Source organism: Homalodisca vitripennis, unplaced genomic scaffold, assembly GCF_021130785.1.
Source record: "Homalodisca vitripennis isolate AUS2020 unplaced genomic scaffold, UT_GWSS_2.1 ScUCBcl_8669;HRSCAF=16868, whole genome shotgun sequence".
In the NCBI taxonomy this organism is placed as follows: Eukaryota; Metazoa; Arthropoda; class Insecta; order Hemiptera; family Cicadellidae; genus Homalodisca; species Homalodisca vitripennis.
In genome coordinates this window covers 3,765-21,398 of record NW_025784782.1, presented here as the reverse complement: position 1 = coordinate 21,398, position 17,634 = coordinate 3,765, and the positions used below count along the sequence as shown (strand labels likewise).

Here is a 17,634-nt window from a genome sequence, read left to right as displayed (position 1 = left end):
AAGATAAATATTGAGTTATTGGTGGTGATTATCAAGGACAACTTGAATAGTTTGTTTGGATATATAAATTTTTTTAAATATTACAGATTTAAGAATTTTCACAATGAAAAATGCCTATTAGCTTTTCTCATACAGTGCCACAATGTCAGTCTTAACCCACTATTAATACAGTTTGTATGTACATGGTGTCATGTGCTAGTTTTTGTGTGGGTAGGTATGGGTTGCATATACTAGTATATTGTCAGTTAAGTTTAATACTGATGGATTACATCAATGTTAACTATAATAATACGTAAGTTGTTTTTAATTAAGTTGCAAGAACTAATAAAAATCTGAACATCTGATTTCAGACCGCACAAAATATCTGTATTACAAATATAGCTCTTCCATAATAAGCTATATCTTTATTTTTGCAGTCCTATTTATATTTAATTTTCTGTATGTTGTAACTTGTGTATGTATATTTGTTTGAATTCTGCTTTATTTGTACTGAAAACTTACCTGTCTAAGGATTAATGCGATTCACCCCATAGCCTTAAGATTTATATTTACAACTTTTTAAAATCTTAATGATTAAATTCTTTGAATTAAATAGGAGCACTACTGTATGTTTTAATCCGTTTGTCAGACTTTGCGCATATTTTATGGAGTAAAAAACAATATAAGACTAAGTATAAGGCTCTTTACTAAGAGTCTTTAAGAGTCTTTACTATTATATTTAATATTTTATCTTTGTTAAAAATGTAATTTGAACCACGAGATGAACTGAATTGATTTTTATTCCTTATTATTAAGATTTTTTAAGTTTTATAATAATGTGTTTTTATGAGAGAAATTATTTTAGTGTTTTACTGCAGGCTACTGTATGGACAGCCATTCGCCAAAACTGCATGGCACTGTCTGGACAGTTGCGTTACCAAAGTTACAGTGCTGTTACAAGTTACTGTTGTTTTGGTACTGAATTCTTACAGTAGACACCTGAAATATGTCAAACAAAGTATACATACTTTCTGAAACCTTAGTTTAGCCTGGAAATGCGGGCCAACAATTTAATGTATGTTCCTAATTCTTCACCTCATTGTTATGCTCTTGTTGAATAGACATATTATCTGTGAGGACTGGTAAAATGTCACAAGCATCCGTATGGCATGCAATAGAAAGCATTGAACAATGCTTTAATGTCTACCACATTAACTGTGAAGGTTTACAGCGAGGAGAAGTGATGATGTAAATGATTACATGTGTTGACTCAAAAATGTAGTATTTTTCATAAAAACTGTTCAAAAAGTTTTTTTAAAATGTTATTACTATGCAAACTAAACACGCTAAAAGTCTGCAATGTGCCACCACGTGCTGTGCACTCTAGCGTTAAGCACTAAGTGTGGACTACTGTCTGTACAGTTTCTTACATAGATAAATAATTTTTTACATATCAACATCACATTCTTACTTTTCTTGACTTTGTTTGTAATGCTATACTTAAATTTTTGAAAATAATCTGTGGCAGCAGCAAATTTTACATGATAGATTACTTTTAAGAAGACAGTAGAAAATTAAAATTAAAATGTTGAAGAGACTAAATAACATATGTGCTATGTGCAGGAAAACTAAACCAGAGTGTACAGTTTGTCAATGGTGGAATGTTGCAGCTGGTAGCACGGAAGTGGTGGTGCGACAAAGGTCTAACGTCAGAGGGTCCCAATATTGGAGACGGTGCGACATCCGGTGGCACAGCTGGGTCTAGGGCATTCTCGACCACGCAGGGAAAATATACTGCCACTCAGCGTTGGCTTCTAACGTCAGCCTTCGAGGCATGTTTAGTTCCGTCTCCAGGCTAGCCATCGTTTACACCTCTTTCACCTACATGGGTGAGTGGTGGTTATATTTAAGTCTATTATAACTTTTTAAATTATTAATTTGTTCGATATTATTTGAATTCTACCACTTTGAGTAGCATTTTACAAGGCTATGCCTTGTAGGAGACAATCCATTGTAATTCTTTTAAAGAGTGGAGTATCTCAATTGCAGAGGGAGGCTCCAAAACATATGGCTGATAATAACCCTTGAATCAGTCATATTCTTATTTGTTTTTATTTTTAATAAATCCCAGAGCAAAATAAATGTTAAAAAAGTAAAAGTCAAAGTATCTTTATTACATGATCATTAAGAATAGTAATTTGTCTGATTATAATACAAAGTTATTATAATACAATTGTAATATAATAGTTGTGAATTAAAAATTGATGTTTAAATGTTGAAGGTCATGGTAGTTCTTGCATTTGCAGATTCCAGGCACTCTTCTATAGTGTAGACAGGATTCTTAAGCAGAAATTCTCTAAGTGAGTTCTTCAGTCTGTCGTCTGTCAGGTTTTCAGAGGAAGTCTGGAAGGAGGTTTTTAAATTTTCGGCCTATGTATGATGGTTTTTTTTTCAAAGAGGGCTGTTCTGTGTTGCGAAATGGTAGCGCTCCCCATAATACTTCAATTCAGGAACTGGAGAGAAGCCTTGAAGAGAATGGCGTACACAACAATGAGGAAAAACTAGAAATGGCAGCTAAAATCAGTGCAGCACTATTAAAAGAAAAAAGAATTCTTGAAAAGGAAAAGACCAATCTCATGGCCAATTTAGCATCTCTAGAAGCAAAATTGGAGGAGACTAAAGAAACTGAAGAAAAATAACCTTAAAAAAATAGAAATTCTTCTAGAAAACGTTTATGAAACAGAAAAACAACTTGAAAAAGAGAAACAACACCGACTCTTCATCTGCAAGCTGCTTTTGAAGAACAAGACTGTAAACAAACTCAAACCCTCAATGAATACCTAACAAAGATTAAAGAATTAGAAAAAACAATAACACAACTAAGAAGAGAAATTAAGCAAAATGAAGTAATTGCAGACTGTACAACTGAAGAACACAGACCTTACAAGGAGTCAGACACTAATAGACACTTTTCAAAAAAATCAACCAGAATCTTCTTTTGATATTACATTACTGCTTCTAGAGATGGCTCAACTGAAATCCAAACAAGACATTTTAGAGCAAGAAGTAAAAAGATTGGAGACAGAGATGACTCAAAGTAAACAAGAAGTAACTTTGGAAGCAAACAAGCAAACTGATCTCACCATACCCCATTCTCTAAAAATCCATAGCCTGTCTACACTTAAGAGAGCCAACACTCCCAATAAAAATAAAACTCTTAACATCAAGAAAAACCACTTCAGCATATCACTACAGATGGCTAAGAGCAAATCAAAACAGCCCATACTCCACCCTGCCAAAAAGGCAGAAGAAACAAGTAATGGAGTAAATCCAGGTCTTAGTCAACAAAAAGGACAATGCTCCCTACCCATGCAACATCTGGAGAAAGATCCAAAATATACTCCAAAGGAAAACCTTAAAAAAAACCCAAAGTGTTTGGAACTTTTAGAGTACACAAAGGACCTCCAATGACAGCAAAAATTCGCGAAAGCAATGACACTTTTTTAGACTTCTTCAACAAATACATAGGTGAATCTTCAACCGAAATCAAGAGAACAGCAGACACCTACATGAGAACAAATGACAGTACTAATACAATGTCTCAGAAGTCATCAAGTAATTTTTTAGAACAATGCCATCTAGCAAAAACCAAGGACTAGAAATAGCAAAAACTGGCAATGGAAGACAAACACACGACATCCTTAAAATTCTCCACCAAAACACTGACAGAGTAGCCAACAAAATTGATCATGTAAATGAACTTCTAATCAGTACTAAACCAGACATACTTATTCTTACAGAACATGGACTAAAACAACCGCTCCTGCTTAACACACGACTTACTGGATATACACTAATCACATACTTCAGCAGGAAACATCACCAGAAGGGAGGGGTTGCAATATATGCCAGTGAAAACATCTCACTACACTCTGAGGCCATTGACATATCTGATCTTTGTAGAGAATTGACATTAGAAGGTGCTCTAGTAAAAATTAAGACAGAGCATACATGTGTTTATGTTCTGGGTATCTACAGAAACCAGGGAAATCTGGAAGAAGACCTTGAGATGATGTCGGAGATATTAAACAAAAATACCGACATCAAAATACCCGGTGCTAATAATGGGAGATATTAATATTGACATTATAAAAAGTGGACCTGACCAAAAACACCTGTCGGAAATTCTCTTAAGTCATAACATGACACGACTGTCTCTTCCTCCTACTAGAATCACGCCTACATCAAAGACCTCCATAGATTGTGTCTGTACAAACCTGGACCATGAATACTTAAATGTGACGATCATTAATACAGCAATATCAGACCACACTGCCCAACTATGTACAATTAGAAACATAATGAAACACAAAGATCAGTCCTTGACTTCAGAAAATAGAATACTCAGTTCGAGAAACATCATGAACATGGGGAGTCTGCTAGACCTACAAGACTGGAAAATAGTTCTCGAGTCAGTCTCTATAGATGAATCATATGAAAATTTTTGCAAGATTCTGACAAATGCTTTGGACATAACCTGCCCTGTCACCAAGTCAAAAAGGAAAAGAACAAAGCAAAAAGTTTCTGCAGACAGAGAGACAGTTCAACTGAAGAACATTTTCCTTGAGGCATTTGATAAATACAACCTGACAGGACGAGAAGAGGACAAGAACGATGCAATGGCAAAAAAGAAAGCATATGATCTGAAACTAAGAACTGTTAAACGACTAGAAGTAGCAAAGAGTATTGCCCTATCAAATGACAAACCAAAAACACTTTGGAAAATCATTAATAATGAAAGGAAGATGGGAGAAAGAAAAATGCTACCAACAACTTTGCATATAGAAGGACGGGAAGTAAATGAACCAGCTGCCGTTGCGAACCATCTAAACGATCACTTTGTCATGATTGCAGATAACACTCTAAAACAAAATGGTCAGATCAACACTACTTTCCCAGTTCCCCAAAACCAACATCACAACATACCAAGCCTTTTCTTGCACCCAACTACAGAACAGGAAGTAATCAGTGTAATTAACACATTCAAAGCAAAACCGTCTGCAGGGGTGGATGGAATATCAGCAAAAATCGTAAAAGCTTGCAAAGAACAAATCCAGCTACCACTAACTGACATTGCTAATAAGTCTTTTGCCCAAGGAAAATTTCCAGAACTACTAAAAGTAGCAAAAGTCTACCCAAAATTTAAGAAAGGTGATGTAACTGATGCAAACAACTACAGGCCCATCTCCCTTATCAGCACATTTTCTAAGGTGATAGAGAAACTTGTCCTAGCCAGATTATTACAACATTTGTATCAACATAACCTGTTAAACAACAAACAGCATGGTTTTATGGCAGGAAAGTCAACATCTACAGCTATAGTTGACTTAGTCGAAACTATTATTGACCACTTAGAATCTGACAACATTCCTATGGCAATACTCCTTGACTACTCTAAAGCCTTCGACTGTCTGGACCATAATCAACTTCTGGGAAAGCTTAAGAACCTGGGTATTGAGGGGAAAGCAGCCTGACTGGTTTGAGAGCTACCTTCTCAACAGAAAACAAATAGTAGAGATTAAACACATGGATAAAGGAACAATTCAGTCTGTGAAATCAAAAACCCAGACTACAACAAGAGGTGTGCCACAAGGTTCTGTACTGGGACCAGTCTTGTTCATTTTATTCACGAATGACTTCTCTTCATGTGTACAAAGCCATTGTACACCACTTATGTATGCTGATGACACGGTGTTACTGCTAGGTAATAAAAATCCAAATATTATAGCAACCACTGCCACCACAGCTTTAAACACAGCAATTAACTATTGTAAACAGAACAGCTTAGTTGTAAACCAATCAAAGACAAAACAATTAATTTTTGGAAACAAAAAACAAACAGTGACAAGACTGCCAGACCTGGAAACTACTGACAGCACCACCTACCTTGGCATCACACTCGATGAACATCTAAATTGGACACCTCATGTGGATAACCTCTGTAGGAAATTAAGCACAGGAATCTACGTAATAAGAAGAATTAAGACCATTAGTGATCTCAACACTGCCAAAATAGCCTACTACTCTCTTTTTGAGACGCATCTTCGATATGGGCTATTGGTCTGGGGAAACTCATCCAAGACAAATGTGCAACGTGTACTTATTCAACAAAAGAGAGCTATAAGGGCACTTTGTGATCTATCACCCAGAGAATCATGTAGGGAAAAGTTCAAGGAGCTCAAAATCCTAACTATAGTGAATTTGTACATACTTGAGACCATAACATATGCTAGAACAAAGACTCTGAATCCACTCAAGACTGGATCACAACTGCACACATACAACACCCGACATGCAACAAACTACTGCCTCCCTGTACACCGCCTGACCAAATATGAAGAGAAGCCAAGCTACATGGGATCCAAGCTTTGGAACCATCTTCCAGCAGCAGTGAAGGGGACAGATGACCAGCACCTGAGACAACGGCTTGGCAACTGGCTAAAAAAACATCCATTTTATTCTCTTGATGAGTTTTTTGTTCTTGATTCAAATCATGTTTAATCACTTGACAATGTACATTTTTATGAATTTATTCCACATGTTATATTTGACGCAAAACTGTTCTTGAAGAATATGTTAATAAAGAATATTGTCTATTGTCTATTGTCTAAGCCTTGAGGCATGGCATGTGGGGTAATTGTGAACATCCATGTAAGTCTGCAGGTGTAATTTGTCGACGAGTAAGATCGCTTCATAGATGTAGAGTGCAGGTACTGTAAGTATGCCCAAAGTCTGGTAGGCCTGTCGGCAGCTTTGCAGCGGCTCAAGGTTTGCAAGGGTCCTGACTGCCTTATTTTGTAGCACAAGCACTCTCTAAAGGTTCCCTAACAAGGTTCCCTAGATTATGAGGCTGTATCTAATGTGAGACTCTACTAATGCAGAGTAGGCTACTTTTGCCGCTTCCAGAGTGCTAACCCATTTGATACGTTTAACAACGTAGATACCTGTACTGATCTTTCTGCAAATGTTGTTTACGTGATCTGTCCAAGTGAGGCCGCTGTCTAGAGTTACACCTAAAAACTTAGTCTGATTAAGCACTGATATATTGGGGATGCTTGCAGGTAGGACTTTTTCTTGCTTAAATGCACTTGTGTAGTTTTGTCAGGATTTATCGCCAAGTCATTTAATTTGCTGTAGGCAATGGCATTTTGTAGAGAATGAACAGAGTTATTATACAATTCTTCAGCTGAGCCATTTATTAAAAGGAGATCAGGTTTGTATCATCTGCATACATTATGCAGCTGGTACTGTTGTTTTCAATTAGGGCTGGGAGATCGTTAGTCAGCAGAATGAACAGGATGGGTGCTAGTACAGATCCCTGTGGGACTCCTCTTGTAATTAATTTAGGGTGTGATCTGAACATGCTAGTGAGGTTAGATGTTATATGCTTAATCTCCACAACTTGAGATCTTCCTTTTAGGTAGCTGTCAAACCACTTGTTTTCTAAGCCTCTTACTCCCAAGGCTGCAAGTTTTTTGGAGATAAGATTGTGTCCCAAACAGGCCTTGCTGTAATCTAGGAATAATGCAGTCACAAATTGTCCTTCTTCTATACTATCGATTATGGACTCAACCAAGCTTATGATGGCAGATAAAGTTGATTTTCCCTTTTGGAAGCAATGTTGACAGTTGGTAATAAGGCTGTGTTTTGCAAGATGCGTCATTAGCCTCTTCAATACAATTTTTTCTATAATTTTAGAAAATGTAGAGATTAATGATATGGGTCTACAATTTTTGGGGTCAGTTGTTAGCCCCTTTTTTGTGTTTGGGATATACCTTGGAGATTTTAAGTTTTGTAGGAAATTGGCCTAGGGAAAACGATTTATTTATGATTGATGTAAAAGGTTGAGTCAATTCTTCTGCACAATGCTTTACAGTTTTGGAAGAGTATTCATCTGTACCACTGGATGATTTATTTAAATATTTCAATATAAATAATAATGCTATAATATTTTTTTTCATTAGATAGTATCAAAACATTATATTTGTTTTATGATTCTGTACTAAAAAGTCTCAAGAGTTTTTCTATAGAAACTTTTACCTCTGGTTTGTTTAATATTAACAATATGTAAAAGCCAGAAATACTCATTTTCATTTTGTGGTTGCATTAACATGGTATTTATAAGAAATACCAGATGAAATGCTATTCATGCAAATGTAGACCAGTTGAAATATTAGTTTTCACAACAGCGTTAGCAACATTTTAATATGGTGTAAACTAAAAAATTGTGTTATAACACCGACCATGTAAGCCTAAAAATAGGGTATTCACAACTTATCAAGCTTTATCTTAATTAAATGTTTTCATATTGAGGAAAATGTTTTACAAATTAAAATTACTTTTATTATTTGGATGCTTCATTTATTTTAATAAAGAAAAATGAGAATTGCATCCATTTTTGTTTTATAAGTACAGCTTAACATGACTTCCAAACTGCCACCATTGGTGCTTGAAGGATTATCTGCAACTACAGACAAATAGTCACCTTTCTTAAAGTTTATTTTGCTCTGGGATTTATAAAAAAGAGAGAAAAATAAGAACATGCCTAAATATTCAAGACTAAATATTTACTTGGCAGTTTACCCATGTAAAGAGTAGTACATTCCTTTAATACTACCTTATTAGAGAAAAGTCCTTTATATATGGGTATTCGTGTGTACAATAGTTTGCCAACACCATTAAAACATCTTGAAGAAGCTCAATTTCATAAAGGAAAAGTTTTCATAGCACAAAAAGCAGTGGTAAGAGCAATGATGGGAGCAAACTTCAGAGAAAGCTGCCGTCCTATATTTAAAAAAGCAAAAATACTTACACTGCCATGTTTATACATATTGGACATTTTAAATCTGGTCCACAAACATCCAAATCTTTATAGTTCATACACAAACCAGCATACCTATAACACCAGACATAAGGATCTTTTGTTGTTTCCAATTCATAAAACTACCTTATTAGAGAAAAGTCCTTTATATATGGGTATTCGTGTGTACAATAGTTTGCCAACACCATTAAAACATCTTGAAGAAGCTCAATTTCATAAATGTATTAAAAAAATATTATTGAAAAAAGCCTATTATAGTACGGATGAGATATTAAATGACAAGACAATTATATTTCAAATAAATAAATTTATATAAACATCCCAGAACATGCACAAGCATAATAAGTGTGTATGTTGAATACTTCTGTCTTACTTTTAGGAAATTTCACTGTTTTACTTTTAAATTTAACATTGTTTATAAAATTATGACAATGCACCTGTTTGTATTACAAATTGTAATAATGTTCAAATGTAATGTGCAATAAAGACTTTGATAAAGACTTTGTGCAATAAAGACCTTTATACATTATTTGTTGCTTGACTATGATTAAGACAATTAGCTCTTCCTTGATTTTGTACCATAATATACTATTTCTTTATTTTTGGTAAAGAGTAGTAGAGAGCCAACAATCATGAAATCTAGACTGAAACAGTCAAATACAGGGGTTTATTAAAATTACAACAAGGCTTAGGAACTTAGTTGGTACTTTCATTACTCACCATAAATGGTCCATATTTTACTTGACCATTTTAAAGTTCTATAGGGTATTGGTATCCTTGAGTCAAAATATATACTGGATTTGGAATCTGGGAGCAGATCTTCCTTGAATGTCATTTTATGGGATTATAGTACATGATTGAATAATCACTATTGCATAATAGATTATTAACACACATTACTGCCAAGGTAAATCACACACTCTGGTATCTAAACAAGCATATCAACTTACATATTCAAGTGCATTACTTTTAAACATAATTGAATTTATTTTTGAGGAAAAATTTTCCTCCCATATCCACCCCTCTGGGCACCCTTAGAGAGAAGCCACATAATATTGAGTAGTTACTAAAGCACAGTCCTGATGACCTTGATATAGTCTTCTAGCAAATGACAGACAGTAAAAGAAGTTTTTGCAAGAGATCTATTACATTACAGTTGATGTTTCTTAAACTAAGATACAAGCAATAATAATAATATTTATTGTCATATTAAGTTTTTGCACTCATCGACAAAGTCACTTTACAGCCAGTAGCCAAGTCAATAAATAAATACATGTTTACATACTAAAATATAAGTCATATGTAAACACATCCATGAAATATAAACAATTATCCTTAGTTAGCTTTAGATATAATTATAAATTAATATGGGATACAGCAAAAAATTCATCTACAGAATAAAAAGGATTGTTTAGAAGCCAATTATAAAATTTATTGCAAAACACTTTTTTAGGGTATATATTTATTAAATTACGTAATTTGTTGTAAATTTTTGGTGAAACAACCTGGTGACTATTAATGGTTTTATTTAGTCTGCAGAAATTGATTGTAGTAAGCCTACTTGCCTTACTCCTAGTATTGTAGCTATGATCAGCATACTTAATATTGTTAGGGTATTGAAAAGTATACAAAACTAAGTCATATATGTCTAAGTTGAAAATAGTTTGAATTTTTAAGTTTATAAATAAAGGTTTACAATGTTCCAAAAAACTAACACCACATATGATCCTGATTGCTCTTTTTTGTAAAATTTAATATTTCATCTATCCTGCTGCAGTTTCCATAAAATATTAAACCATATCTAAAAATTGATTGGAAATAAGAAAAATAAGCGGATCTAATATAATTTGTTTCAATACAATTAGTAAGCTTTTTAATTAGAAAAATAACCCTAGATAATTTTGAGCTAATGTAATCAATATGAGAACCTCATGTTAAATTTTTATCAAAACAAACTCCTAGAAATTTTACTTGATTTGAATATTTATCTAAATTATTATCAATATCAATAGCTCTTAAAGTAAAAATTATGTTTTGGGTTTTATCTTCATTTAAAAGAAAACCGTTTGCTTTAAACCAATCCGATGCCTTATCCAGAGCACTTTGTGCCAAGATATTAAGCTCATCAATGTTTGAATTAATGTTGAGGAAAGTGGTATCATCTGCATACAACATTGATTTACAGTCAATAAAAGCAGGAAGGTCATTTATACTAATTAAAAAGAGATTGAGTTAGCTTTGTATGAGGTCAAAATTGACATCCTAATACCACTACCTCCAGAAAAGTTGCAGATTTAACATGTCACTCACTTTGTTTAATAGTTATACACAATGTTTCTCTCTTGAACATTCTATTCCAAATCTTATTGTCTGGCAACCTTATTCAGCTTGTACAAATCTATGAATACTGTAGGTACTGTTGTCTAAGATTGGTTATGTTTATGTTCAAGATTGCTTCACGGGATCAGACTATTTGTGCCAGAATCACCGCTGCATCCCAGCGCAGTTGCACTGTGATGGCTTTGACCACTGCGGTGACAATAGTGATGAACCCGACACTTGCACAAGAGGTCAGTTGTAATATAGTTGTTTGGTAATGGAAATAATTCAGAGTTCCTGAAGTGATCTTTTCTTATCTGTAACTATCAAATTCTTCACCTGAGAAGGCCTAATTGCAATCTGGGTTATTCATACACATCTGAATAGTTCACAACAGTCCTACTCACAAAGTTAATAAGTGAACCGACCACAAGTATACTTAAATAATTTTTTAATGGATACGTTTTAGCAAAACAATATTGCTTACACTTCCAATGCATAACAGATATAATGAAAACAAAACACGGGTTTCTCTTCTCAGCATCTGGAATTAGTTTACTACAATCAACAAATCCTATGAAGATGGCTCTCGAGCAATGTATGTGCTGTAAGATATACTATTGGTTTAGTAAAAAGCAGTCTCCAAGCCAATAACTTCCTGCATCCTCCTGAATTAGTAATAAAGGCCATGGCCATGCAAGCTCCTTCATCTGTGAGTACTACATTTGAATATATTTCCAAAGCTTCTATTTCTTGACTCAGCGTTTCATATAACTTTCCAAGAGACTAATGATTGGCTTTGGAGCAAAAGTGTACTTCCTTCTTGTAAGATGATTTGTAATCTAGATCTCTCCAAACATTCACCTCTAGACGTTCAATGCAATCAAATCTTAAATGGGACTCTCACATTGTAAATGTTTGTAAAAAGATTTCTAAATGTACTTTTATGATTAGAAGACTTAAATTATATGTAAATTTAGATATATTGATGTCTGTTTATTATGCATACATTCAAAGCCATTTGTCATATGGAATAATTGTTTGGGGCTGTGATAATAATGTAAAAAAAGCTTTTAATTTTGCAAAAGAGAGTTTTAAGAATTATATGTGGTGTTAGCTGTAGAACTCATTGTAAGCCTCTATTTAAAAGTCTGGGTGTTCTTACTGTCCCTTCGTTGTATCTGTTGAATTTGTTAATGTATATTAGGGCTAACTTAGATCTAATTCCTACTAACAGCTCAGTTCATGATTATTTTACTAGACAGAGTAACTTTCTTAGAGTTAGGCAATGTAATTATCACACAACAATTAAATCGACATTTGAATTAGGTAAGAAAATTTATAATATGTTACCATATGAAATAAAATGTCTAGATGATAAAAAATTTAAATTTAAGTTAAAATTACTGTTGATAGAGCTAAGTGTATATGACATTAAGGAATTTATTGAATTTTGCAGCCTATCTCAAAATGTATGAATCTAAATGTTTTAAGTTGTCTTTGATGTAGTCTTTAATCTTAAACTAAATTTTTTAATATAATAACTCAAAATCAAAATCAAAATCAAAATCACTTTATTGTCGTATAAATCTCATGATCATTGACAAAGTCATAAATACAGCACATTCTGGTAGCCAAGTCCAACATAGATAGTTAAAAGTTAAAAGTTTCAACACAGTTACATCAACAATATCAGCATTAATGCACTTAATGTAATTTAATAATAATTTACATTATTTGGCAATGCAAAGAACTATACAGTAAATAACAATGGTACCACTGTAGTTACATCGATGGGTCTGCATTGAAAACATAACAATCTTATTAAAACAAAACAGACTTATTGGAGAAAAATTCTTCTACAGAGTAGAATGGGTTCTCCAAAAGCCATAAATAATATTTCTTTAAGAAAAGTGTTTTGTCAAACTTTGGGATTAAATGTGACAGATGGTTATATACCTTCAGGGAAAGTACCTGATGACTGTTTAAAGTTTTACTTAATCTATTAAATTTTATTTTTGATAAATTCTTGCATCTTGTATTGTGCGAATGGGTATCACCAATGGGCTTTATTAAATTTGGATTTTGGAAAATATATTGAATTAAATCAAATAGATACAGGTTTATGACAGTTTGAATGTTTAGTAATCTAAATAGCGGTTTACAGTGTTCTAAGCTAGATGATTTGGATATAATTCTTATGGCCTTTTTTTGGAGGATCAGTATGTCATTGATCCTACTACCATTGCCCCATGCAACCAGCCCATATCTAAGTATTGATTGAAAAAATGCAAAGTAGGCGGTTTTGACATAGTCGGTGCTAACAGAAAAGGTTAGTCGCCTAAGGAGGTAAACTACTCTTGACAATTTAGAAGAAATATACGTAATATGAGAGTCCCAGTTCATGTTTCTATCAATGTATACTCCTAGGAATTTTACATTGTCTGAGAGACTAATGTTTAAGTTACGACTGTCAACTGTCCTCGTACTGAAGATAATATTGTGCGTTTTTGATTCATTCAATAAGAAACCATTGCTTGTGAACCAATTTGAAGCATCTGAAATAGAATTTTTTGAAATTAAACTAAGTTCACTTAAATCTTTGCTAATATTTAAAAATGTAGTGTCGTCTGCATAAAGGATGGTTGAAGCTGTAATTGAAGCAGGCAGATCATTTATACAAATCAAAAACAGCAAAGGTCCAAGTATGGATCCTTGCGGGACTCCGTACTTCACGATTACTTCATGAGACCAGCTTTCCTCAATGCAAACTTTTTGTTTTCTGTTATTAAGGTAAGACTCAAAAAATAAAATCGGCATTTGACCAAAACCGTAATATGCTAACTTCCTTATAAGATCATTATGGTTTACACAATCAAAAGCCCTGCTCAAGTCACACATAGTGGCTTGAGCAAAGGCCTTATCCTCCAAAGCCAGAGACACATCCCGCAACAATTTATCTAGAGCTTGAAAAGTGGAACAATTTTTCCTAAATCCAAATTGCACAGAGCTAAGAAGATTGTTAGTTTCGAGATAATTGCTAATTTGCTTATGCACTAGAGCCTCCAACAGTTTGCCAAGAATCGGAATAATGGATATCGGGCGGTAGCTCTCTGGTTTATTTTTGAGTCCCTTTTTATAAACCGGACAAACTCTTGAAATTTTCAGCTCCTCGGGGAAATAACTATCCTTTAGACAAAGGTTAAAGCAATGTGTCAATGGAGATAAAATGTGAGGGGTTATTTGCTTTATCATATTATTAGACATACAATAAACGTCACAGCTGTCAGAGTTTTTCATATTTTGAACTGAATTTAGAATATGATCTGATGTTATTTTAGCCCACTGAAAAGACTGAGAGGGTTTATTGATATTACTTTTTATTAACAGATCACTTGCAGGAATTGTTGCATTGTCTAAGTTGGCTTTAATATTGAGAACAGAGTCTATGAAATAGTGATTGAAAACGTCAGGACTAATGCCAGGCTTATCATCACTGGCATTGGAAAAACAGTTGTTGCTATTAATAATTTTCCAGGCTGCCTTGCATTTATTTTTGCTTGTATTTATAAAATGTTCATTATGGCGTTGCTTTGCTAAGGCAATAGCTTGTCTGTAATTTTTTTTTAGATTTAAAAAACTTTGCCATAACTGGGTATCATGTTTTGCAACTTTATGAAGGTATATAAGATTACTTTTCATTTCAGACAAATCTGAGGTATACCACTCATTTCCTGATATATTATAATTTTTTCCATTTGATTTTTTTAGTTTTTTTAAAATAAAATAATACATTTATAATGGTTGAAAAGAAATTATTGAAAAATGTAACTGCATCACATTGTTTATGCTGGGTCATGAATTTATCCCAGTCATATGAGGCTAGTGTTATTACAATACTATCTAATGATTTTTTAGGCAAAATAGTTTTAAAATTATTGACACTGCTATGAGGACCACTGTTATATTTTAGGAATTTATTTATGTCTACTAGGATACCATTATGATCAGAATAAGGAAAATCCATAATTTTGCAGGAGACATGACTCGAAATATTTTTGTTATTTATAAAAACGTTATCCAGGCAATTTTTGCCCCTTGTGGCATTACGGTTCAGATAAAGGAAGTTGTGCTGTCTTAGAAGATTTTGTAGTGCAAAGGCAGGTCCATTTTTAGTGGTTAAGTCAAATTTGTAATTTAAATCACCACCGACCACCACAGAGTAATCCCTCCAGTTAGAAAGAAAAAGTAGTAAGTTATCTAATGCATCCAAAAAGATATCGGAGTCACCAGCTGGTGAATGATAGACAGCTACTACTATCATATTCAGTTCATCGATAAAAGTTGCAGAACTCTCAAAGTGTAATTCCGAGCAATATCTACTTATGTCACAAACTCTAGTCTGCAAAGAGTTATGGACAAACACCACAGAACCCCCTCTAATATGGTTGGACCTATTGAAAGCTCCAGCACAATGGTACCCTGTTGGAAAAGAAAACAGTATATCGTCATAACATAGCCAATGCTCAGTCAGACAAACAATATAAGCATTATTTAAATCAGATAGGAAACTATCCAAAATAGTTACCTTATTACTAAGACCTTGAATATTGAGGTAAAGTATTTTTACATTTTCACATTCCTTAGGAAATGAACTAATCTTAATATTCTTAGAGGGGACTACATTATTTTTACTCGGTTTTTTCCCAAATCTAAAAAACTAGATTGTGGACTATTGTATTCTTCTTGGCTACCATTGTCAGAATCATTACATGAGTCAACTAAACATTCAGATCTTAAACTATTATTTACAAGCAGGTCTTCCTCGTTGACCGTACAAACTTCTTGACTTTTATTTACATTAATTACAACTGGTGAAACACTTGATACACATTCACTCATACTCTGCTTTAGTGCCTCACTGTATGTGAGGTCACCTGGAACCACTATAACTTTTGCACTTGTTTTCGAGGCTGCTACAGTTGGTTGAACATGAGCCAGAGGTGTTACATTTAGTGAAGAACGGTTGTGTTCCTTATCTTCTTGGTCAGCAGGTGCATGATCATTGGTTGTGCTGTTATTAAAAATAACTGATGAGAAAGAAGTTCTTGAGTTTCCATATATCAGATTATTCATTTGTACTAAGAAATTTTCATGAGACATACCATTTCTCAGGGTCCGATAAGACTCTTCAGGACATGAGACTATAGTGACTCTAGCCCTGGTTTTACGTTGAAATTTTTTTATGTTGCATATAAAATGTGACAGATCTACTCTATCACGCACACAACCAATTGGGGAACATACCAAATGATCCAGTTCCCTACTCTTGAAGTTCGCTTCCAAGTCAGAAAAGGCAGCATTGTAATCCTGTGCAGTTGGTTTGTTGTAATACCTACTCTTGGTTATTAAACTATACACAGAAGCACCATTCGGACTATCCTGCAGAGCCAAATGTCTAGTGATGCAATGGGCAGTATTAGGTTTCCCAAACTGCTTTTTAAAGACGACTGCCACTCCAGCTGTCATGTGGCGCTTTATCGTGGAAATCAGCAGAGATGCTATGAGCGAACCCCACTTTTTTCTTGTGTCTATAGTTTTTAATAACATCTGCCATGTTTGAGTTAAGTATGTTTATGGCTTCTAAGTTGGTTACGTTGTCATGTGATGGATTTTCTAAGTTATTTACAGTGAGGCTGCCATCTCCAGATGCAACAGTTACGTGTTGTTTTGTAACTAGATTTTTAATTGAACTAATTATCTTGAACGCTAACTTCTTTTTTCCCTTATAGTTTAAGTGCAGTCCATGCTTTGTAAAACAATGTCTTTCGAATAGTTCCAAGTCAATAAGATCTATATTGTTCATTCTGGAGACAAGCTCCCTTATGTAATTATTAGCAAGTGCTATGTCATAGTGAATGGCATCATTGGATTGCACATCAAAACGAGGAGGAATGGTTGTGATACAGACTGGTCTCGACTGACTAAGAGCCAGTAACTTGATTGGCTTTGGAGCAAAAGTGTACTTCCTTCTTGTAAGATGATTTGTAATCTAGATCTCTCCAAACATTCACCTCTAGACGTTCAATGCAATCAAATCTTAAATGGGACTCTCACATTGTAAATGTTTGTAAAAAGATTTCTAAATGTACTTTTATGATTAGAAGACTTAAATTATATGTAAATTTAGATATATTGATGTCTGTTTATTATGCATACATTCAAAGCCATTTGTCATATGGAATAATTGTTTGGGGCTGTGATAATAATGTAAAAAAAGCTTTTAATTTTGCAAAAGAGAGTTTTAAGAATTATATGTGGTGTTAGCTGTAGAACTCATTGTAAGCCTCTATTTAAAAGTCTGGGTGTTCTTACTGTCCCTTCGTTGTATCTGTTGAATTTGTTAATGTATATTAGGGCTAACTTAGATCTAATTCCTACTAACAGCTCAGTTC

The 17,634-nt window shown here is 33.9% G+C and overlaps 2 protein-coding genes across 2 annotated transcripts; one reads left to right on the top strand and one right to left on the bottom strand.

Moving 5' to 3' along the window:
- The first annotated feature begins 1,737 nt into the window (after nt 1-1,737).
- LOC124374475 (vitellogenin receptor-like) lies at nt 1,738-12,668 on the top strand. The gene is made up of 2 exons (XM_046832680.1): nt 1,738-1,868; nt 11,311-12,668. The coding sequence occupies exons 1-2, from the start codon at nt 1,814-1,816 to the stop codon at nt 11,439-11,441; spliced, it is 186 nt and encodes a 61-aa protein (XP_046688636.1). The 5' UTR covers nt 1,738-1,813; the 3' UTR covers nt 11,442-12,668.
- A 4,011-nt stretch (nt 12,669-16,679) lies between these two features.
- On the bottom strand, nt 16,680-17,184 carry LOC124374474 (the record flags this gene model as incomplete). Its single annotated transcript, XM_046832678.1, is given in 1 exon segment — nt 16,680-17,184. A coding segment is annotated over 1 exon segment (505 nt), but the record flags the coding sequence as incomplete, so codon positions are not given.
- Nucleotides 17,185-17,634: the final 450 nt, after the last annotated feature.

Excerpts from the sequence above, each read along its gene's own strand:
- LOC124374475 (XM_046832680.1), top strand. The coding sequence starts at position 1,814 with ATGTTTAGTTCCGTCTCCAGGCTAGCCATCGTTTACACCTCTTTCACC. Across the intron at positions 1,869-11,310 it reads CACCTCTTTCACCTACATGG|ATTGCTTCACGGGATCAGAC; the intron begins GTGAGTGGTGGT and ends TTTATGTTCAAG.